General features: G+C 32.2%; 1 protein-coding gene across 6 annotated transcripts in view; it reads right to left on the minus strand.

Moving 5' to 3' along the window:
• Positions 1–20,987, minus strand: part of Adss (adenylosuccinate synthetase) — a 47,057-nt gene that overhangs the window by 20,178 nt on the left and 5,892 nt on the right. For 5 of the 6 annotated variants that reach the window (XM_080147922.1, XM_080147921.1, XM_080147920.1 and 2 more), the window contains exon 1: positions 702–730. Coding sequence is in view for 1 of the 6 variants with exons in the window: in XM_080147917.1 (XP_080004043.1) it covers positions 763–833; positions 1,619–1,730; positions 2,107–2,199; positions 2,663–2,726; positions 3,265–3,335; positions 3,825–3,930; positions 5,000–5,072; positions 5,505–5,569; positions 5,991–6,082; positions 6,703–6,839; positions 18,246–18,300; positions 19,620–19,676 (996 nt within the window). In the remaining 5 variants the exon portion in view is untranslated. Of the gene's footprint in view, positions 1–701; positions 834–1,618; positions 1,731–2,106; positions 2,200–2,662; positions 2,727–3,264; positions 3,336–3,824; positions 3,931–4,999; positions 5,073–5,504; positions 5,570–5,990; positions 6,083–6,702; positions 6,840–18,245; positions 18,301–19,619; positions 19,677–20,987 lie in introns of those variants that run through there. The other variant, XM_080147917.1, reaches the window with a different exon arrangement.

Genomic DNA, 20,987 nt, shown 5'->3' on the forward strand with positions numbered 1-20,987 from the left:
ACTAGCGGCTTCGCCCCAAGAGGTATTTTAAAAAAATGAAGTGTTTCTGGTGCTGCCATTTATTTTGAAGTAGTTTCCCCCCAGAAAACAATTTTTTTTTTTTTTTTTTGGGGGGGGGGGGTTGGGGGTGTCCCCCCCCCCCCCAAGTAAATAGCTTAAAACCACCACAGGACCAATAGGTATATACCCTGAACAGTAGAATCCGATCGGTGGTTACCGAGATATTAAGGGACAGACGGATAGACAGACATCGTTCTACTTTGTATTATAGATAAAACTTTCGTTTTTTTTAGCACCTTGTCATTTTTGTATTTTTATAAGCGAAGCTTTTCTAAAATAGGATCAGTTCCCTCTGTAGCGGATAGCTCTTGACGTTAATGTAGGAATGTTAAAATTGTCATATTGATTCAAATTTTATAGGAGGATTCCTGTAATAGTTTAAGTTAGGTACGATTTAGAAAGCGTGGCAACTCTAAAACCTTTATGAGAAATTCCGAAACTATTTTATTTTTAACAACAACTTTTTAAATGATACAATTATCCTATTCATCATATAATAATTAAAGAAAGAATGCAAGTTCTGACACTTTACAAATGCTAAAATGTTCGATTGTTCTACCTCTGATTTTGGAGCTTCACTTTTATGGGTGTTATCTTTCTTGTTTTTCTTTATGACTATAATGTGTAAGATGATGCTATGCCTATGACTACAGACGGATTGGATATGTTTGAGAGTATTTTCTCTGCTGCACTCTGGCGCCATCAAACCTCAGGTCTAAAGATCATGGAGTCACGTGACTGACCCACTCCAACCCAACGGACAGCAACGCCACCTAGGAATAAGAAAATAAACTAAAATTAAGAATATTGAAAAAATGTGTTCCCCCCCCCCTTTCCCGAGGAAGGTGTAGTTTTCGGGCAAATGATAAAATCCAGTGCACGCCACTAAAAGAAAACATTATTGAATTCAGCCGTCTATCTTCAATATGATCCAAGTAAATTTCCTTGAAATATGTTACCACTACAGTACACATAAACCAACAGAAAAAATGAAAAAAAAATATTAAAATATTACAAAAGATCATTTTTTATATCTAACTAGCGGCTTCGCCCCTAGCCTCTAGGGGCTTTGCCCCAAGAGATGGTAAAAAAGTGCAAGGTGAAATTTGTAAAAAAAAATATTCCACAAAGGAAATCTTCCACATAGGATTTCTTACAAAAAAAAAAAAAAAAAAATGGGGGGGATTTTTTTTGTTTTTGGGGGGGTTGGGGGTGTCCCACCCCCCAAGAAAATAGCTTAAAACCACCACAGGACCAATAGGTATATACCCTGAAGAGTAGAATCCAATCGGTTCAGTGGTTACCGAGATCTTAAGGGACAGACAGACAGACAGACGGACAGACATCAAGCTACTTTGTATTATAGATTGCAGTCCACCGTAAAGCAAAGATAAAAGTTAGGGTTATAGAGTAGATATGTTTGCTTAATTTTTGTAGTTTCGCCAATCAAAGCAAAGAATCGGCAGTTTTTGGCGGGCAGAGCGGCCATAATTTTTAAAATCTAAGAACACATACCTTAATAGATAAAAAATGTAGTATAACAAGAACGAAACTATACCTAGTAGCTCCTCAATCTTGAGAATATAACTCTTTGCATTGTCTGGCAATTCTTCAAACTTTCTGCACCCACTGATATCCTGCTTCCAGCCAGGCATTGTTATATATTCAACCTAAATGGATAGATTGATTAGATAGATATGTTATATAAAGTAGTATTTTTTTGTCTAAAGCTAAAGATATAAGAAATTGTTGGTCAAAATAAGATGAACTTTGAAGGCAAGCTCTCCAAATTTCGTAGGATGGTTTTAGGCTATTGTTCCTGACCCCTCTTCTAAACAAACGATATATTAGGACTCTATTTTATATTCTATAACTTTTAGCCCAAATTATTTGAAAAAAGAAACATATCATATGAATATTCACCTCTGTTTCTAATCTATAGACATTAGACATTCTTAAAATGTTGATGAAAAAATGCTTGTAGAATACAACATGTAGAATATCTAATACTTTTAACAAGAAAATTTATATACGCAATATTTATACCTCTACTCCTTCAAACTGTTTAGCAGATGAAGGATAATAGTTGAGCTTGGCTCCATTCTTCACATAGTCAACACCAATCTTAATCTCATCCAACTAGCATACATCCAAGTTTTAAATTCAGATTTTTCAGGGCTAATCATTACGGAAAAAAATACAAGATAAGGTGCAAGCAAGATAAACAAACATCCTAGACAGTTAAATCATTTGAGGCTTCCTATCAACAGGTATTAGCAAAATAAATTGTTTTGACTGTTAAAATGCTGTAAAAATCTTATCGTTTATATTAGTTCAAACTAATCTTCCTATTATCAGGTTTAACAGGAAATATTTTTAATTTCATGCTTTTTATGATCTTTCTAAATTAACTAAACAATTGGTTTTACGGAATCTTTTCATGTACCGATTCACCTAATTTTTTGCTGTTCAAAACAGTGAGATATTTAGAGAACGAGAGCTCTCGGTCTTTGTATTGTAGATTTAAATTAAGATGAACATATAATTTAGGAACCTAATCATATCTTCAATATTCTGTTTTACAAAATAACACTTGAATTTCCTTGTCTAAGATATCCAGTTTGGTGAGAGCAATGGCAGAGTAGCCGTTCACTGTGTTGGTATACCTGTAAAAGGCGTTTATTGAGTATAACAAACAGGTTAATATTTTAAACATTACGTGTTCTTCAACCAGAAGGTCGTGTGTATGAATTTATAGTTTCCTAGAGTAGCCTCTACTCTAAATAAGGGGAGTGGTTAAATACTTAAGGTGGAAAAAGGAATGACAAATCAGGGGTGTTGTATATTCAGCATGAGGAAAATATGAAAAAAGAGGTTGAAGAGTAAACTGGGCCATGTTTGTAATGTATTTAGAAAAATAAAGAAGAAAACTATAGTTAACTGAATGAATTTAGGGGAGAGGAGGGCTACTTAGTTAATTTTTCATTTTTCCTCCTCCATGAGGAAAAAAGGAGAGAGAGAGAGAGAGAGAGGGGGGGGGTTAATTTATTTTAGACGAGAAAAAAATTATTCTTGTGCAGAATATACTCCCCTGTGAGTGTGACACGCCTAAAACTTTTTTTAAACATTTCCTGAATATTTCTGTGTTCTAGATACTTGAATTACAAGATCTGTACAATAATACCGTGCCATCCCCATAATTACCTAAGCAGAGGAATATCCAACCAGCCACAACGTCTTGGCCTTCCAGTGGTTACACCAAACTCATGCCCCTCCTGAGTGATTGATTATCTTTTAATATAGAAACCTATTGCTAATTTGTGAGATGCACATTAATAATAGAATAGGAGAGAATGCCTCGGCTACATTCAGACTCATTCAAGTAAGGTCTCAGAGACTAACCCGTGACCTTGGCTTAACACATAGCGCATCCACTCGTTTTCGAGGTGGTGATGGGTTTCAATCTCAGCTAAAAACCGCGTCATAATGACAGACTTTGCTACTGCTGCAATGTCAGATGTGTGAAATTATCAGTAAGAATACAGGGAATGCCTTGGCTCAAAACAGACGTATTCACAGAAAAACCTAGCAGAGTAAAGTTGGTTGTCTTTAATAGTTAGTATGTTATTTCCATGAGACTTAATTCAAAGGTTTGACTCTATGCTATTATCAAGTAAGATAGTAGTTAGTTAAAGTAAAGGCCGTGCTAAAGAACAAATTGAGTCCATATGAAGCTTTACTACAATGCAAAGAACAGCACAAACCTTTTGTAAGAAGGCACCAGTCTCGTTAAGAAGTTCTGTGGGGAAAGGACCATCGCCAACACGAGTAGTGTAGGCCTTTACTACACCATACACATCTCCAATACGCCTATGTAGATAGATAGATATTATAAGATAGATATATCATAAGATAGATGGATAGACAATCATCAAAACGAGTAGTGTAGGCTTTATCACACCAAACACGTCTCCAATACGCATATATAGATAGATATCACAACATAGATGTATTTTATAAGATAGATAGACAATCATCAACATGAGTCGAGTAGGCCTTTACTAAACCATACACGTCTCGTCTTCTAGTAGATATATAGGTATTACAAGATTTAAGATAATCTCAAAATAAACGCAAAAAAAGAAATCTCAGCTGCTCCTTCTTGCCAGATATTCCAGTTTAAAGTTTGGTGGTAAAGATGCCAAAAAAAAAGATTTGATATTATAAGAATTCCAATGACAGATAACTTAGTAAACTTCCCTTCCTCCAAATTATTTACCACTTTAGTATTAACCAATCTTACCTTAATTAAACAGAAATAAAAAAAACTTAAGTCGGACTGACAAAAATTTATTACGCTGACTCAAGAGTTATTTTTTGTATTGTACTTTAAGGATAATGTTGTCATTATAAACTTAAATTTTCTATCAAATTATCAAAAACATTAATAGCTGCCTACTTAGCAATTGTTAAGTATCACATTAATTATCCTATTAAAAACAAAACTACAGTGCATTCGTTCTGTACATAAAATAATTTTATTGAAATATTTTGTTTTGAGAACACAACTATTCAATTTAAGAAGGGTTGGGATATTTCTTGTACAAATTGGGTTAGAACTACACAACCCAAGTGAAACAATAATTTTCGTATGTAGATGTTAGGTTAGTAGATCCCCCATGGGACTTTAAAAAGTTAAAAACAAGTTGAAGGGTTGAGTGGTTCTTTGGTCCATCATTTCATTGGTTCAAGTTTAGAACAAACTAACAGACAAACTTTTTGGGGACCATCGTTTTAGATGTCCGAAAGACAAAAGAAGGAGGGAGAAGTGAAAACTTGATGATTTTTTTTTATCAAAAAGGCATAAAAATAAGTTGAAGGGAGGGGTGTATTTCTTTGGTCTACTCATTGGTTCAGGTTTAGAACATGATAAACTTACCATGGGGGAATGCCCAGACCGGTACAAACTCCACCTATGCTGCAGTTAGATGAAGTCACATAGGGATATGTACCTAAAATTAAAAGGTAAAGAAATCTTATTGAATATAATGGTAGTTTAAAGTAGTACCTAAGGTTCTTTTGGTGTAGCTTAAGATTTTGATATTTACTTAACCGATAGAGTCTATGGATGGTTTTATACTAATTTTGAAGTCTGCCCTATCCCTTCAAAAAGAAATCTCTGGTGTTAGGGTCTCAGCTACAAGTTAGCTAAAAAGTTGTTGAAAGATAAATAAGTAAAACAACAAAATATACAAAGGATTTGAAGGATTTGCAAAACTCAGATCAAATTCTATATTAATCAAACAATGAAAAATTAAGGTTTTTTTTATCTTGAATAATGTTTACCTACATAAAACGTAATTTCATCTTATTATATTAATTTATTTCTTATGAATAGAGTAGGTTTATGACCATGAGTATCCATAAAAATTGCTAAAACTCACCAAAGTCAATATCCAACATGGCGGCATTTGCGCCCTCAACAAGAACACGTTTTCCCGCCTCCAATCTAAATAAAATATGTATACAAATGAAAATAGTTTTAAGACTGAAAATTTAGATTTATCCTTTAAATACTATTTTATTATAAAAATGATTTTTTCTCGGTAATATTTGTAAAGGTTTAAAGGGTGGGTGGGGTAAAGGGGTGTTTATCCCCCCCACCCCCTACAAGCCTCTTATACCCCTGATCGAACTCCCTAAGAATTTTTAAAAATATACATTAGATTAACCCCCTCTAATCTTGAAAACCGCTTATTCTACCCACCTCAAAATTGAAAACAAATATCTAACAAATACATTAGATTACCCCCCCCCCCCCCATCAAAACTTTAAAGCCACTCATTTTAAACCCTATAGAAAAGCTTGCACGCCCTTCTTTAAGATAAATAAAAACAATAATGCTTTTTTTCAAAAGAAAACATTCTTACTTGTCACGAAGATAGGAAACTGTTTCCACAACCAGAGGTCTCAACCTTTCTCCCATCTCTTTGTACCTTACCAATTCTGCTTCTTTGTCAACCTGGATGATGAGATAGATAGATAAAGATGAAAAGAAAAAAATGCTTGTCAGAATTTGTTGTATTTTTCACGAGAGCTTTATTAATGTCTATGGGTGGTTTTAGGCTAATATACTGACCTCCCCGTTCAGTCCTAGAGGCCAGAGATGAAAAAACAAGTTGAGTTAAATAGGAAGATAATTAGATGTTTGTATTTATTACTCTAAAATGTATTAATCAGACTGTTCTTAACATCATTTGACATATAAATATAATTTGAGTTCTTTAGACTTAAACAAAGCGTTTGACTCCCTCCTTAAATATATTCAAGTCTGGATTATTTATTTTTCTTATTATAGGCAGCTTTCCGCGGATATCAAAATTTAAAATTTCAAGATGAAAAACAGTTAAATCCCGAGGGGCCAAAGGCCTGGCCCAACAAAACTAGTATTTATCCTATGATTTTTATCTTAATTTTAATATTCGTGGAAAATTATCTGTAATGCGATGCCATGATCTTTGAGTATGGCGGAGAACCGGTTCAAAAAAAATCATTTCACTTAAGATTTCTATAAACAAATGTAGATTAAAGTTCTTTAAAACTACTCTGGAAAGCTTACTATAAGACCAGGAGCAACTTTACCTTAAGTCCAGGGAAAGCTGCCATATGGTTGTCAGCCAGAATGCTGAACTTGTTAGAGAACTCTTCAAAGTCATCAAGCAGGTCAACCACTCGGATGCCGTTGCGGGTCATCTTGGAGGCGTAGGTTGGTCCAATACCTGGATAAATAAATTCACAATTAGATATTACACAAAATATTATCCAATCGTATGGGTCAGTCTGTATGTCGATTACAAATTGACATTCTGAATACCTAGTCTGTGGTATTTTTAAAGAATTTAAATTCTAGCCTAACGAATTATAATACTACCTAAATATATTAATTTCAGTATTAATTCTAGCAATATTTTAAAAGGCCTTTTTAAATAATAAATTAAGGGATTAAATTTTATCGGATACTGGGAACGCAGCGTTTCGGAGCCGGAGCCGGGAGCAGCAACATTTTTGGTGGAGCCGGAGCCGTATTTTTCGTTAAAAACGGCTCCGGCTCCAGATTAGCTAAAAATGATTTTTTAAAGTAATATTATAATTTGGCAACGGTCTATTTCTATATAATAAACTGAAAAACTATTTTTACTTAACAAATACACACATCCTTCTACTTTTATATAGCTTTAATCAAATAAAAGCAAAATATTTTATATTATTTATTTTATTTTATTAAATTCAATAATGAACAAAAATTGATATATTAATTTTAAGGTAGGAGCCGGAGCCGGATCAAAATTATACGGCTCCGAAACGCTGCTGGGAAGAATCTAAAGCTGCTATTTTCAAAGTAGCTTTTCTCCTATTTCTAGACCCTACAGCGGCCATTTTCTAACCCTTACTCAACCTAACATAACTATGTTAAAAAATAAATTATATATTAGGACTAAAAAACTCAAGACGCTAATTTTACCCTAACAATTAACAATCCGAATCCGCTATTAAAATAACGGATTGCGGATTCGGATTAAAAAATTGAACGCATTCCGGATTGCCAACCCTAGTATATACGTTACTTCATCCAAATTGACAAAATAAATAATCGCGAAACCTTTTCCTACAATGCATGTTTTCCACCTCATCTTTATATTCTACAGAAACAGAATATCAGGAAATAAGTCTAGATTATTAAAGAGATGTCACAATTAAAATAAAAAAGGAATGGGATAGGTATATGAAGGTTCCTAAAAAAAATACCTATTACACCAAATTTCTTGGAACTAAAATTGAAAATGGGGGAAGGGTCAATTTTACCCCCCCCCCCCTTCCAACCTGAAGTACCAATAGATGCTTTTAGAGGCGTAGCCGCTAGTTAATACAAAAAATAATAAAAGTTAAGGAAAATTGCATTAACTCTTGCTTATAGCTAAATAATGTTATTTGTTGCTAGATTCCTTACTGCAAATACTTTTAACATTCCAGACACACTTGCAAATCAGCTGATTTTCCTATTCTTAAATTTAGCTAAATATATCTTTTTATAAAAGTAACAGGATGTCTGTCTGTCTAAGTGTGTTTGGCTAACCGGTGAACCAAAGTGATTTTTCTTTACAATGTTTTTACTGGGAAGGTTTATAGCTATTTTGAGGGAGGGTACCACCTTCCTCACAAGACAAATCACTCCTTGAAAAGAAAAATGTTTAAAACTAAAATTGAAAATGAAGGAGGTCAACTCCTCCACCTACCCTCAATTGCCCTTAGGGGCATAGCCTCTAGTTTCATAATAAATTCATGAATTAAAAGTGTTTTAGTCAAATTGATAATAAAAAATATTTGTTCTTAAAATTCTCAATACAATTAAGCCCATAGAAATTAAATGCTTACTATGAATTAATGTTTGTATTTTCTGATATGTACTGACACTGCACTATAAATTCCACAATGGCTGAGTAAGACAAAACTTTACTTGCTTTATCTATATAATAATGTACTTTGCCAAATATACAGGGATATTGGGAGAATAAAGAGGTGTAGATTATTATGATTATGCCTTGATTTACATAAAGTAGTAAGGATTTTAATGCTTTCCATTTTAGGTAAGCTTCATATACTATTTTTCTTTAAATTAATAAAAAGTTGTTGGTTTGATACCATTTGAATTTCTATCTCTGAAATACAGAAAGTCCCCATAGATGTTAAGAGCGCAGCCTTTAGTTTTGTTACTTGAAAAAATAAATATGCTTTCTTCTTAAAGTTAACTTAATCTTAATATTCCTTTCTGTATAATTAAGCAGGGAGGGAGGGGACATTAGGCTGTTTATTACACTAGTCCCCAAAGACTTATAATTACGTTTTCTTCTTTTATTGAATTTTGATTGGTTGGTTCATTTAGTTAAGTGTCCAAAAATTTCAAATACTTATCGTAATATACGGGAGGGGTAATTTTGTGCAATATCATTGTGGGTGTACATCAATTTATCGGCCGTTGTCTTGTCCCTTTATATTTGTGTATAATAAAGTCACTCAAGCATAGTGACACAAATAATCTAAATGTCTAAGCAAGGGAAAGGACAAAAGTAACAGGAAGTGTGTGTGTCTGTAGGGTAAGATATAGCTGATTGCTTTACTGTCATGGTCAAGTTATTCTATTCAGTGAAGCTTCTAATAGGTCTAAAGAAGATATTAAGAAATATTTTATGGGAAGGTTGCCTCCACCCTTCCAGGATACAATGCCTACTGAATTATTATTACTTTTTCCGTTTATAACTAAAATTGAAATATAATTTCCATAATTAGACTCTAGGGTTAGTCTCAAGGGGCGTTGCCACTAGTAGTAAGCATTACAAACAATCAAAGAATTTTATTAACTTTACTAAGGGGGAAGTATGGATTCATCATTATTTTCCAGTTAAAATGTTTTGAAAACTGAAAGAAAAATGATATGTTTGAATTTAATTGAAATTTTCATTATGAAACTTTATTCAAAGATTAAAATTCAATTAAACGCGGATAGGGACATCCATGAAAACAAAACATTACAAATGAAATTATTGAAGGTGTACAAATAATAAATATCTTTTATATTTTGAAAATCTATTTTTTAAATTCCACTGGTACCCAAAGTTTTTGCCTATGTTATCTTATTTTTAGGCTAAAAATCTAGGGATACTTTTGTAGAATTTTGATTGGTTGGTTCCAATTAAGTTGTTTTGACCTATAACTTCATTATAAAAAGGCTTAATTTTGTTCATTATAATTAGGGATGTGAACACACAATTATTGTCCATTGTCTTTTCCCTTTAGTTCACTGGTGTATGTCAATTATTGTTAAAGCTTCCCAATTATACAGTAAATTCATTCTTGTTTTATTTAAAAAAAAAAAAACTATTTTAATGCTAGAGTTGTGTAATTTGAGTTGATAAAAAGTTTAAGGAATTTTGCATTTCACAGCTACTATACTAGTGGTGTGCTTTTAATACAGTAATGCAGGGACATAAAGGTATCAGACAATGATGTACATCCCTATCATGATAAACAAAATTACCCCTACTTTAGATTACTATGAAACTTTATGAACCAACCAATCAAAATAAAAAGTCGCCAAGGTAGTTAAGCCAACAAATAAGAAAACATTATAAAAAACTTTGGGGACTTGTCCCCTCCCACACCCTACGAAAAAAATATGCATTACTGCCAGACAGATGTAAAATCACAACAATAGAGTAGCTTCGAAATAAAAAATTAAATTTTTAATGCATTTTTTTTGTAAAAAATATTATCCATTAGTAGGACTAGAAAATCTGACATAAAGCCATGCAAAGTGCTGAAAAATGACCTAATGAATAAACAAAATATAAATTCAAAGAAAACAAGGACAACGATGTTATATGCTGCAAAGCAAGGGTTTTATGATAAAACATCACTAGCATTTAAAGCTGCTAACAGGGATCTAAGAGATAATACTATGGCCGTTAAATTGATGTACATACATCGCCAATGATGATTTACAAGATTACACCTTCTGTAGATTAAATAGTGGTTGAAACGTTTGGACACTCAAACTTTGGGGAAGAATACTAAACAGCCTAATGTCCCCTCCCTCCCTGAGTTTCTATTTTTCCCATAGACAAAATGTATTAAGGAACTAAGTTAAGATTTCTGTGGAAGAAAAACTTTTAAGATGCATATTTGAGAGAAATATCATTATTTAACTATTGTAATTTAATAAGTGTCAGAAAAAGTGAGAAATAGAGCAGCTTCTTTTCCTGAAAACAATTTTTTTAAAATTTGCTGTAAACTTTGCTGCAAATTTTTGTGCAAATATTTCTCTAGGAAGCAGAAATCGGATATCAATAATAATGTGCGAGCAGTAGAGTTCAGGTAAGGTGGGCATATCACTTCCATTAATTTTTAAAATCCTCATTTTAATGGCTTTAGTCTAATTCAGGTCAATTATTTAAATATGTAGCACAGCTAGAACAAATATAGGACAAAATAAAATGGATCAAAAGGGATAAGACAATCTGCGATAAATTGTTGTATATTCCCAATGATGATACAAAACATTAGCCCTACAAGATGACAAATTTTATTAATAAAACAATCAAATTTAAAAAGCAAACAATCTTTTAATTCTTAAAATCCATAAACACAGTTGTCCATTACAGTTATTAGACAAAAATGAACACTTAAGTTAAAGAGTATTTGGACAGTCTAATACTAATTGCTCTAATAGATGAACTTTAATGACAACAATATAAAACAAGTTAATTCTATAATTAGCTGTCAACATTTCAATAAAAATAAGTACTTTTATATTAAACAGAAACATAAGAAAGATAAACAAGGAAATTGAATTTTAAATCTTAAGTAATCCAGTATTTTTTCTTGTCCGAAGCTGATAACAAATTCGTATCCTATTATATAAAGTGGTAAGATTTTTTTTGCATCAAGCTTAAGATTTCAAAACTAATGAAGTTTCGCACAGCTCCAATCTGGTTTTAGGCTAGTTTTCTGTCTTCACCTTACTCCTTCGATACAGAGGCCCTTGATGTTAGGGGGACAGACGCTAGTAGCATATATTTGGAAGATTTTAAAGAGGAATATTGTGGGAGTGGGCAGATACACCACTTCAAGAAGCTAACTTAAAACGCATATGAACTAATCAAAACAAAGATTCAAAGCATTGAGATTTGACAAAAGTTATTTGAGAGAGGTACTGTGAAGGAACAGAAAATAGAATACAAGAAAAAACTGAAAAGGAGAACGATATCAGTTCTGCGGTTGAAAAGACAGGCATCATAAAATTCATGATACATTTACATTTTGATAAGGCAAATATCGTTGAGTATTAGACGAAAAAGATTAAAAGGTGTAAAAAAAATTGTGTACAATCTGTCAAAGAAAAACTAGATATAACTTGAGAAAAGTAAAATGTCTGTATCTATGCAAGATTGAATAAAATATAATTTTCAAGTTTTAGAAATAAAATCTTTCAACATAAAAAAAACTTTCAGTGGTTCTTATTTGTTGATAAATGTTTTGTCAACCTAATTAAAAGCAAGGATCTTTAGAGTATTTAAGAATTTAAGTTAAAAACTTGATTGTATCAGGGAGGGGGGACATTGGGCTGATCATTATACTGGTTGGTAACCAAAGTTTTTTAATAACGTTTTCTTATTAGCTGACCTAAAAACTAGGGGGTTTATTATTGAATTTTATTATTAGTTCATTAAGTTGAGTAACGTTTTAACCAGTAATTATAATCTTCTGAAGGGATAATTAAGTTTCAAAACTACCTACAGACAAGTCAATTTAATTTCACAACCTTGTCTGGAAGTCATTTCGGGGCATGAGGCTAAATTAAGCCTAATTATAGGATTATAGGTCAAAGTATTTCCATTTAACATCTAGCCGAAAACTATTTATTCCTAATTCATTATCCCTTCTAGCCAGGGATGCAGAGCCGGAGCCCGAAGCCACCATATTTTGCTGGAGCCGGAGTCGTTATTTTCATAGCGGCTCCGGCTCCGGGGATAGCTAAAAAATTATCTGAAAAAAATAGTTTTCATACCTTGATAATCTTAATGTTTAAATTTTATAATTTGGAAACCTTTTTAAGTGTTTAAGTTCATTTTTCTCAAAAATTTAACTTTTAAAACCGTCAAAAGTAAAAAATAGACCTGGAATTTTTTTTGTTGTTGAGTTTTTCTTGATTTTAGGTAAGAGCAGGAGTCCGGAGCCAGAGCCATTATTTTAAGAGGCGGCTCCGCATCCCTGCTTCTAACTATGCAACACATGACTATAGTTTGTATTGTGTAATAGAAATTGAACAACAATGAAAATATCTATTAAAGCGGACTTGCAAAAATTAGTGGTTGCACGTTCAATACCTATTAAAGGAAATATGATAAATATTTTAGAATAATCATTTCAAAACTTTAACTAATAAGACATACTTTACTAGAGCCCCTAGAATAGGAGCTCCGTATTCTAAGAGATATGGAAGACTTTAATCTAAAAATGAAATAGGATAAAACTATCTCGAAACCTAGGTGAATTAGGAACTCATTCGATTAAGTCTTTATCGAAATCTAAATCTACATACAGAAAAATCTTACTACTGACAATTTGAATCTGAAGAAGCCCAGATTTAATTCAGATTTTCGCAAAAACTTTTTTTCAATTAGAGTTATTGACAAATGGAACTCTCTCCCCCACAATATAAAGTCTGCCAGTAACCTGAACCTGTTTAAAAATCTGTATGACCGTTGGATATGGCGAGAAATACAACCCGAACCTGAAAGATGAAAATGCTGACATGTTCAAAATTCTACCACAGTGGAGCTGAACATTATCCCGATTAAATTAAATTAAATTTAGGTTACTACTTAATAGTTAGGATTATTATAGGTCTAAATTACCCATCAGAGATATCTGATACAGACAGAGAAACGTACAAATCCTACATTTGAAAAAGCTTCGAAGTTTTATTGTAACAAAATATGCTCAATAGTGTGCGTGTTGTACTTTAGTTGTGTGTTATTAGTATTGCCCAGTATAGCAGAAATGTAAGGGTAAGTTTATTTGAAATTCAATTTTACCAAATAATCTACCTAGTTTAGTTAAAAAGCTTCGCTTTTCTCAATTAGGGTGTGTCCGTACGTCAATAAGTCCATGACAGATAGCTATTATTGTTATTTAAGGCGTGACACAATTGTCCAATCGACTTTAAACTTTACAGAAACAGTTTACTGCAGTTTAGAAAGTGCAGCAACTCTATAATCCTCATCATAAAGGCCCTATGTCCATTTTAAACATGTTCATTTTTTGCTATGTAGTTATTTGATATTGAGATTCTAAGGACGATTAGGCACCAAGTAACTAACGAAGATCTCTATAATACAGACTAAAAATAATTATAAATTAATTTGTGGTTCTATTTCATTGTTAATTTGGGCATAGGAAATTTATTTGTCGACTTGCATAATTAAATCTTCTACTTATCATACAGAAAATATTGTTTATTCTATATGAACAATACGAGCACTAAATATTTTATTCTGTTTGTTTGTTTTATTGGCTTAATTTTTTAGCTTTGTTTTTATTTTTACAATGTTGCCCTATCCTTTAAAAATAGTTGTAAATTCTTTATTCACATGACCCCTAGACAGTATTCACATGACCCCTAGACAGTGTTCAATACAATCAGAAAATTTTAAAATTGCTTCATAAAAGTTGTTCATTTACAACAAAAAAAATTAAAATAACAAGGATGACAACAATTACAAGTAGCTCAGAACAAAGTATTCATGGATAGACAAACGGAATTATAGAACAGATGTTTAAATAATCATAAAAAAGAAAAATGTTATTATTAAACATAAGGTATGAAATCACGAAATCTTTCTAAAAAAAATTCTTTAAAAGCATGACCGAGAGATTGATGGATTAAGTAAATTACACACTGGGTGTTCTTTTAATAAGGGATATCTTTCAATTTAATAAGTTGTAAACTTGAAGATTTTCAGCAGAGTTGTGTAGCCAGAGCCGCCATATTTTGCAGGAGCCGGAGCCGTTATTTTTGTTAATTCGTTTTATTAATTATTATTTGGTAACTCTGTTGTGTCGTGTGCAAATGCACCTTTTAAGTTTTTCAAGTTCATTTTTATCAAAAATATTAAAACATTCAAAAGTCAAAAATAGACTTAAAAAAATATGAAGAGTTTTTCTTTTTTTTAGGTCGGAGCCGGAGCTGTTATCTTCACAGACGGCTCCGCGGAGCCATAGCCGCACCAAAATCAAATGGCTCCGCCACGCTGATTTTCAAAATTAAATCATTTTAGAGATGTTTTTTAAGCTTCTTAAATTAACAAAAAAAGGAGTTGTTTAGTTATTTTTTTTTACCTTCAATTTACATATCCGTGGTTAAATATTTATAAAACAATACTATACTAGGTTCAAATATTCCCTTTACAACAAAACTATTTTTAGTTTGCATATTCTTATAATTACTTTTTTTTATTCATGTTTTAATTGAAGTAGATGACTCATTGGAAAGTACCTACCTACTATTTTTATTAATCTATAATACAAAGTAGCTTAATGTCCGTCTATCCCTTAAGATCTCGGTAACCACTGAACCGATAGAATTTTTGTGTATGCGAACAACCTAGGTTTAATTTTTACAAATTGAAATTTTTGTGTATACGGCAAACAACCTGGGTTTAATTTTACGAATTGAATTTTTGTGCAAGTGCATACAGCGCAGCACCTGGGTTTAATTTTACCACAGAGTAGGCAATTAAACAAAGAATAAATTTTTTGAATATTTCTATTTAGGAGGGTTGACTTCTCATTAGGTCATAGGGCGGATCCCCTAGAGGCCAGGGGCAAAGCCGCTAGTGAATAATGAAGAGTTAATGGTAACCTTCAATTTAAAAATAATATAAAAAGTTACAACTGTCAACAGCAGAGTTCTAATATAAATATAGCAAATCAACAATAAATGTTTGTTTCTTAACAAAATAAGATTAGCTAAAAAGGATTATAATGTGGGAGGCGGATGTGCCACTTTCTTCAACCAAAACAAAAGAAATTAATCAAAAATTTAGATTCCTTGTCAGTTGCTTCAATGTGGTACAATATTAATGTAACTTTACTGCTGTAGTTTATTTTTTAAAATAATCAACATATAAATATTACTATAATTTTTAGGGTTGCATTGGTTTTAAAAAGTAGCACATCCACTCTCACATCTCAAATACTAACTTTCTAATAAGCTAAATTTATTCTACAGTTAAACGAACGGCTATGCCATTACAGGCTTAGGGGCACTTGAGGTGGGGAGGAGAGGAAATGTTCTATTTTAGTCTTTAAAACATTTTTCTAGGGGCGATTTCTCTGAGGAGTGTGACACACTCCCAACAACAAAAATCCTAAACCTTCCCAGGGCCTATGCACTGTTACACTATCCATATCTGTACAATCAGATAGACATCCTGTATCTTTATATAAGGATATTATTTTGTAGGTATTTTGTTTAATGTGGACAATAGGCACTTTTTTAGTTTCTATTTGAAAAATGTTATTTTTCACCTTACTCTGTAAACAATTGCACAACAAAGCAGTAAAAGGTCTTAAGCTTAATGTTTTGTCTTTTACATTACAATTTGAACACAAAGAAAATTTCCTTAATCAACTCTTTATTTTCTTCATAGCTAGTTGCTGAGCTCCTGGCATATAAGGGCTCCCGTTTCGAAGGATTGGCCTAGAGCCTACCAAGAGTTTAATATCAAGAATGACATAAAACCACACTAACTCATATTAGAAGCTTTCCTAAAATGGAGAACTCAATTGGTTCAGTATTTATTGATATCTTAAGCTACAGACAAAAAACCTTACTACTTTATATAATAGAATAATGAAAATAAAAAATTAGGTATTAGGAAAAAGAAAATGTTGAAATCTAAATTCTTGTATATCTTTTTTATGTGGATTAAATCCAAAGATTAATTACCTAAAATTAATATAACCGACCAACAAATTTAAAGAGGCGGGTACCTAGCTAAGTATTAAAAACATATTAATTGACAAATCTGCTAAATTGTCAAATTGATTGTTGTCTTATTGATGCGGCAAAAAAATGTTGAAAAATATACAAACATTGCGCAACTATTGTTATTAGCGAAACTTTTCTATTCTTAGGGAATGTTACGATAGGAAAGTTAGGTATTTTTCATTTGTGAGACAGAATAGAATCGTCTGGTCTTTATAAAACTTTTGCTATTTACGATAATTCATAATTAATGCCAAAAAAGATATAGGTATTTTTATTTTATTTTTAAGGACTTTTTGAGCATAAGTCGTTCAAATTGAAAGTCAGGTTCAATAAGATTGTTTATCTAAAGTTCTTCATAAATTGTTTTCTTCGCCTTTTTTAATGTTGTTATCCTGTTGTATACAGTTTGGAATAAAAGTTTGGCTATTAGACTTAATACCCAGAGTATTCATACAAACAGTTTTTTGTTTGTCAGATTAGATAGTGATAATAACTAAACCACGTCACATGGGTTCTCTAATCTAGAGGAGCTTAACAAATCACCAGTGTTGGTTTGGGCTATTCTATTTCAAGCAAGTCTTTAAGGACAGTCGTAAATTTTCTACAAATATTATTTTTTATTGTTTAATTTAAGATTGTTTCATTACTATGGAGTCTAATATTTACTCTAGAACAAATACTTAGTAAAGATGTGCTGGCATTCTCGCATATTGTAATAAAGGCGAATTGAGTTATCCTTTTTAGGTAAACTTCATTTAGGTCCCCTTGGGTGGTTTTGGGCTATTTTTCTGCGAACTTCTTAGTACTTTCCCGTTCAAATCAATGGCCCATTGATGCTAAATGCACAGCCTCTAGTTAATAAAAAACAATGGCAATTTGACAAATGAATTATTGTGGAGAGGGTGGGCATGTAAAAAACAAGCAAAGAATGATTTAATTTCATTTTGTTCACAAAAAAAATGTGCATTTGGCGTAAATGATGTTTAACCCTTGGTAACTAATCAGAAACAAATAAATACTTCATTAAGTATCTTATTGCAAACATTCTTAAACAAATCAATAATATTTATTCATCGTATCATAGACAGCTTTCCGCAGATGTTAAAATGAAAAAGTATAAGATTAATTAAAACCCTTTTTGTTAGTCCAGAGGGGCAGATTCTAGGGATGATAAAACTAGTATTAATTTTATGATCTGATGAATTTAAAAATGAATCATTCTTTTGTTGCCTTAAAAACTGGTGTTTTCAGAGGAAATAATATACCTAATCATACTAAATTTTTGTATTTAAAGTGTCTAAAGCGAGGATATCTTGCCAACCGCTAAACCTATATGATTCTCCTATACGTACAGAGAAGTATCTGATAGGCCGAGAGAAAATTTATTTTGGAAACAAACTATTTTGGAGGAGAGTACCTGTTACCTCCTATGAAACATCGCCCCTAAAAAATTCTTTTAAACCCCCCATTTTCCGTTTAAATTATAATAAAAAGTGATGTTTGATTCCCCCTTCCCCTAAAGTGCCACTGGAGGCCTCTAGGGGCGCAGCCATTTGTTAAAAATTAAATAACCAACCTTTCTTAGTTGTGCCAAGCTTGGTTGTACCCTTCAGGCCCTCTCTGTTGCTTTCCTATCAACAAAGAAACTTTTGTGTGTGTGTGTGTGTATTTTCTGTAGACTGTGAGTCATTTAACCGTAAGAAATAACAACCAAAATAAATCAGAATTTATGAAATATAGGTATTAGGTTTATAAACACACCTTGTCTACCCAAAAATATAAAGTAGTACACTCTTTGTCTGAGACTCTGAAACTAAAGATTTCAAGAAATAATGGTCCAAATTGGTTGTACTTTTCAGAGAAGCCCTATAAAATGTCTTGGGGTGGTGGTTTAAAACTATTTTACTAACCTTCCCTACATTGATGTAAATTACTAAATACCCAATGATGAGGAAAATTACCCCTACTGAAAATCAAATTCATTGAAAAGTTTGGACACTGTAAGATTAAACCATATAGAAATCATTGAAAGTAATAAGGTTATAGAGTAGAAACGGCAATAAATATGCATAAAATAAGTACTTAAATCTATCAAAAAATTAAATCTATGTTATCTGATAAATAAAAATAATACTGTCTCGTGTTACATTTAATAACAAACAAGAGAAGTTTATTTTGTTAACATTATAAACAAGAAATATAGCATCCAATTGTGTTAGAATTCATAGCTAATTACTACTTTAAAGTAAAACGACCATAAGGTTACCTTTTCTCTTTAGGACAGGCAAACAATACAAGTCAATAAAGTAGCTATGGGTGCTTTTCTCAAAGCATCTTCTCAAGCACTGAAACCCTCCGTTATTTGTTAATAAACTGAAAAAATTGGGTGCGGGTGGGTGGTGGGGAGGAGGGATTTTCATTTGTTTGTTTTTTTTCATAATAAAAGACGTTTTAAGCTTAGGTCCGGAAATAACAGTTTATTGCGGTATATAAGAGGGGTTTCAGTGCTCGATGGGTACTTTGCGGGAAAGCAACTACCTTTGCCACCATCATATTATCTTTTTTTTTGTCTTAAGTTTATCGCACATAAACATAGCTCCCAGAATTGTTTATGCTATTTTTACCCAGGGATCTAAAGGGATGTGACAATTGCCGATAAATTGATGTACATCCCAAATGACTATACACAAAATTACCACTTCTGTAGATTAAAATTAGCTGTTGAATTTGAAAACGTGTTAACACTAAACTTAATAAAGCAACCAATCAAAATTTAATAAATTTCCCAAAGTTGATAAGCCAACGAATAAGGAAACGTTATTATAAAACCTTGGGGACTAGTGTTATAAACAGCTCAATGTCCCCTCCCTGCCTGATTTTTACCCCTTTGAATAAAGAGCCATTAGATCCTGGGGTCGCAGCCGCTAGAAAGATATAAGTTTTTTTCTACCTGGAGACCATCGACGGCCTGATGGAAGTCAAAGACCAAATGTGCTCTGTCAGAGACCTAAAAACAGTTCAGTTAATTTTAATGTCAATAAATCACAAAATGTCAGACACTTTTACGTTTATTTTCTTAAATTCGTACTTTAATATTGAAACTACAATAATATAATATAGATATATAATATAATATGTTAGTATAGATATCAATAATGAAAATATCTAACACAAACAAACAGAGTTGCAGTATATTAAGTTAACGGGAAACTTTATAGCATACATAATAAACCCTGCTGCTAATGCCAGGGATGGTTCATATGAATTATAACTTTTTTACCCCCATTTACTCCAACAAAATTGGCAACATATTAATGTACAAAAGTATTCTGTAATAAGTTGCGGTGCACCAAGGCAGACAGATTTCTGTTGCTTTAATCATTGATGTAAATATTTACTCTGAGTATATTAAAGGGAAGGGGGGTTGTAACACTTTCGAAACTAAAATCAAAAGTAAGATAAAGTCAACTGAAATTTCCGCCGCCGTTTCTTCACAGTTCCTCACTGTACATCTTTAAAGAAACTGCCAGGCCAAATTTCAATGCTGTAATTCATATTTTAGTTGATTTCCTTTGACTTTTAGTTTAAGTTTCAAAAGTGTCACATAGGCCGCCCCACCCCCTCCCTCTTTCTTAACATAATTTTTAAAATATTTAATGGTAACCCCTTGTAATTTCATCTATTACTTTTTTACTATTATATTACTTTAAGGTTTAGATAAAATTGTAATTCTAAAAATTGTGCAATTTGATAATCTAAGTTTGCTCTGTCGTGTTGAATTAAATTATCATATCATTAATCAAATAGTTTCATTCAATTCTGAAATTTTGGATCAAGTCTAAAGTATCCAGGGATCTTTAGGGATATGATAATGGCGATAATTGAATGTACAACCTCATAATTATGATGAAGAAGAAAACACCTTCGGCAAACAAAAATTATGGGTGGAAAAGTTTGGACTACGTAAGTTTAGAACTCCCATTCAAGTACCCAATAATTGTTTACCCAAAAATAAGAGAACGTGTTTAAAGAAACTTTTAGGTACATTGGAAATTTCGTTTTGTTTTTTTAAATAGATTTTTTGTTCAAGGTTAAGATATCAATACCAACGAAATTGATTGATTTTTCCTATTAAAGGAAGCGTCCAATTAGTCCCGGGATGGTTTTCGTATATTTTACTTTTAAATTGACTCTTGGAATGGTTTAAGGCCATATTTATGCTCACTTCTAAGATAACAGAGCCCCTGGATACAAGGGGCACAGCCGATAGTAGTTAATAAAGTTACAAAGAATAGTTTTTTATCGCATCATATTATAG

Source organism: Acartia tonsa, chromosome 14 (assembly GCF_053477335.1).
Source record: "Acartia tonsa isolate MP-2025a chromosome 14, ASM5347733v1, whole genome shotgun sequence".
Taxonomy (NCBI): domain Eukaryota; kingdom Metazoa; phylum Arthropoda; class Copepoda; order Calanoida; family Acartiidae; genus Acartia; species Acartia tonsa.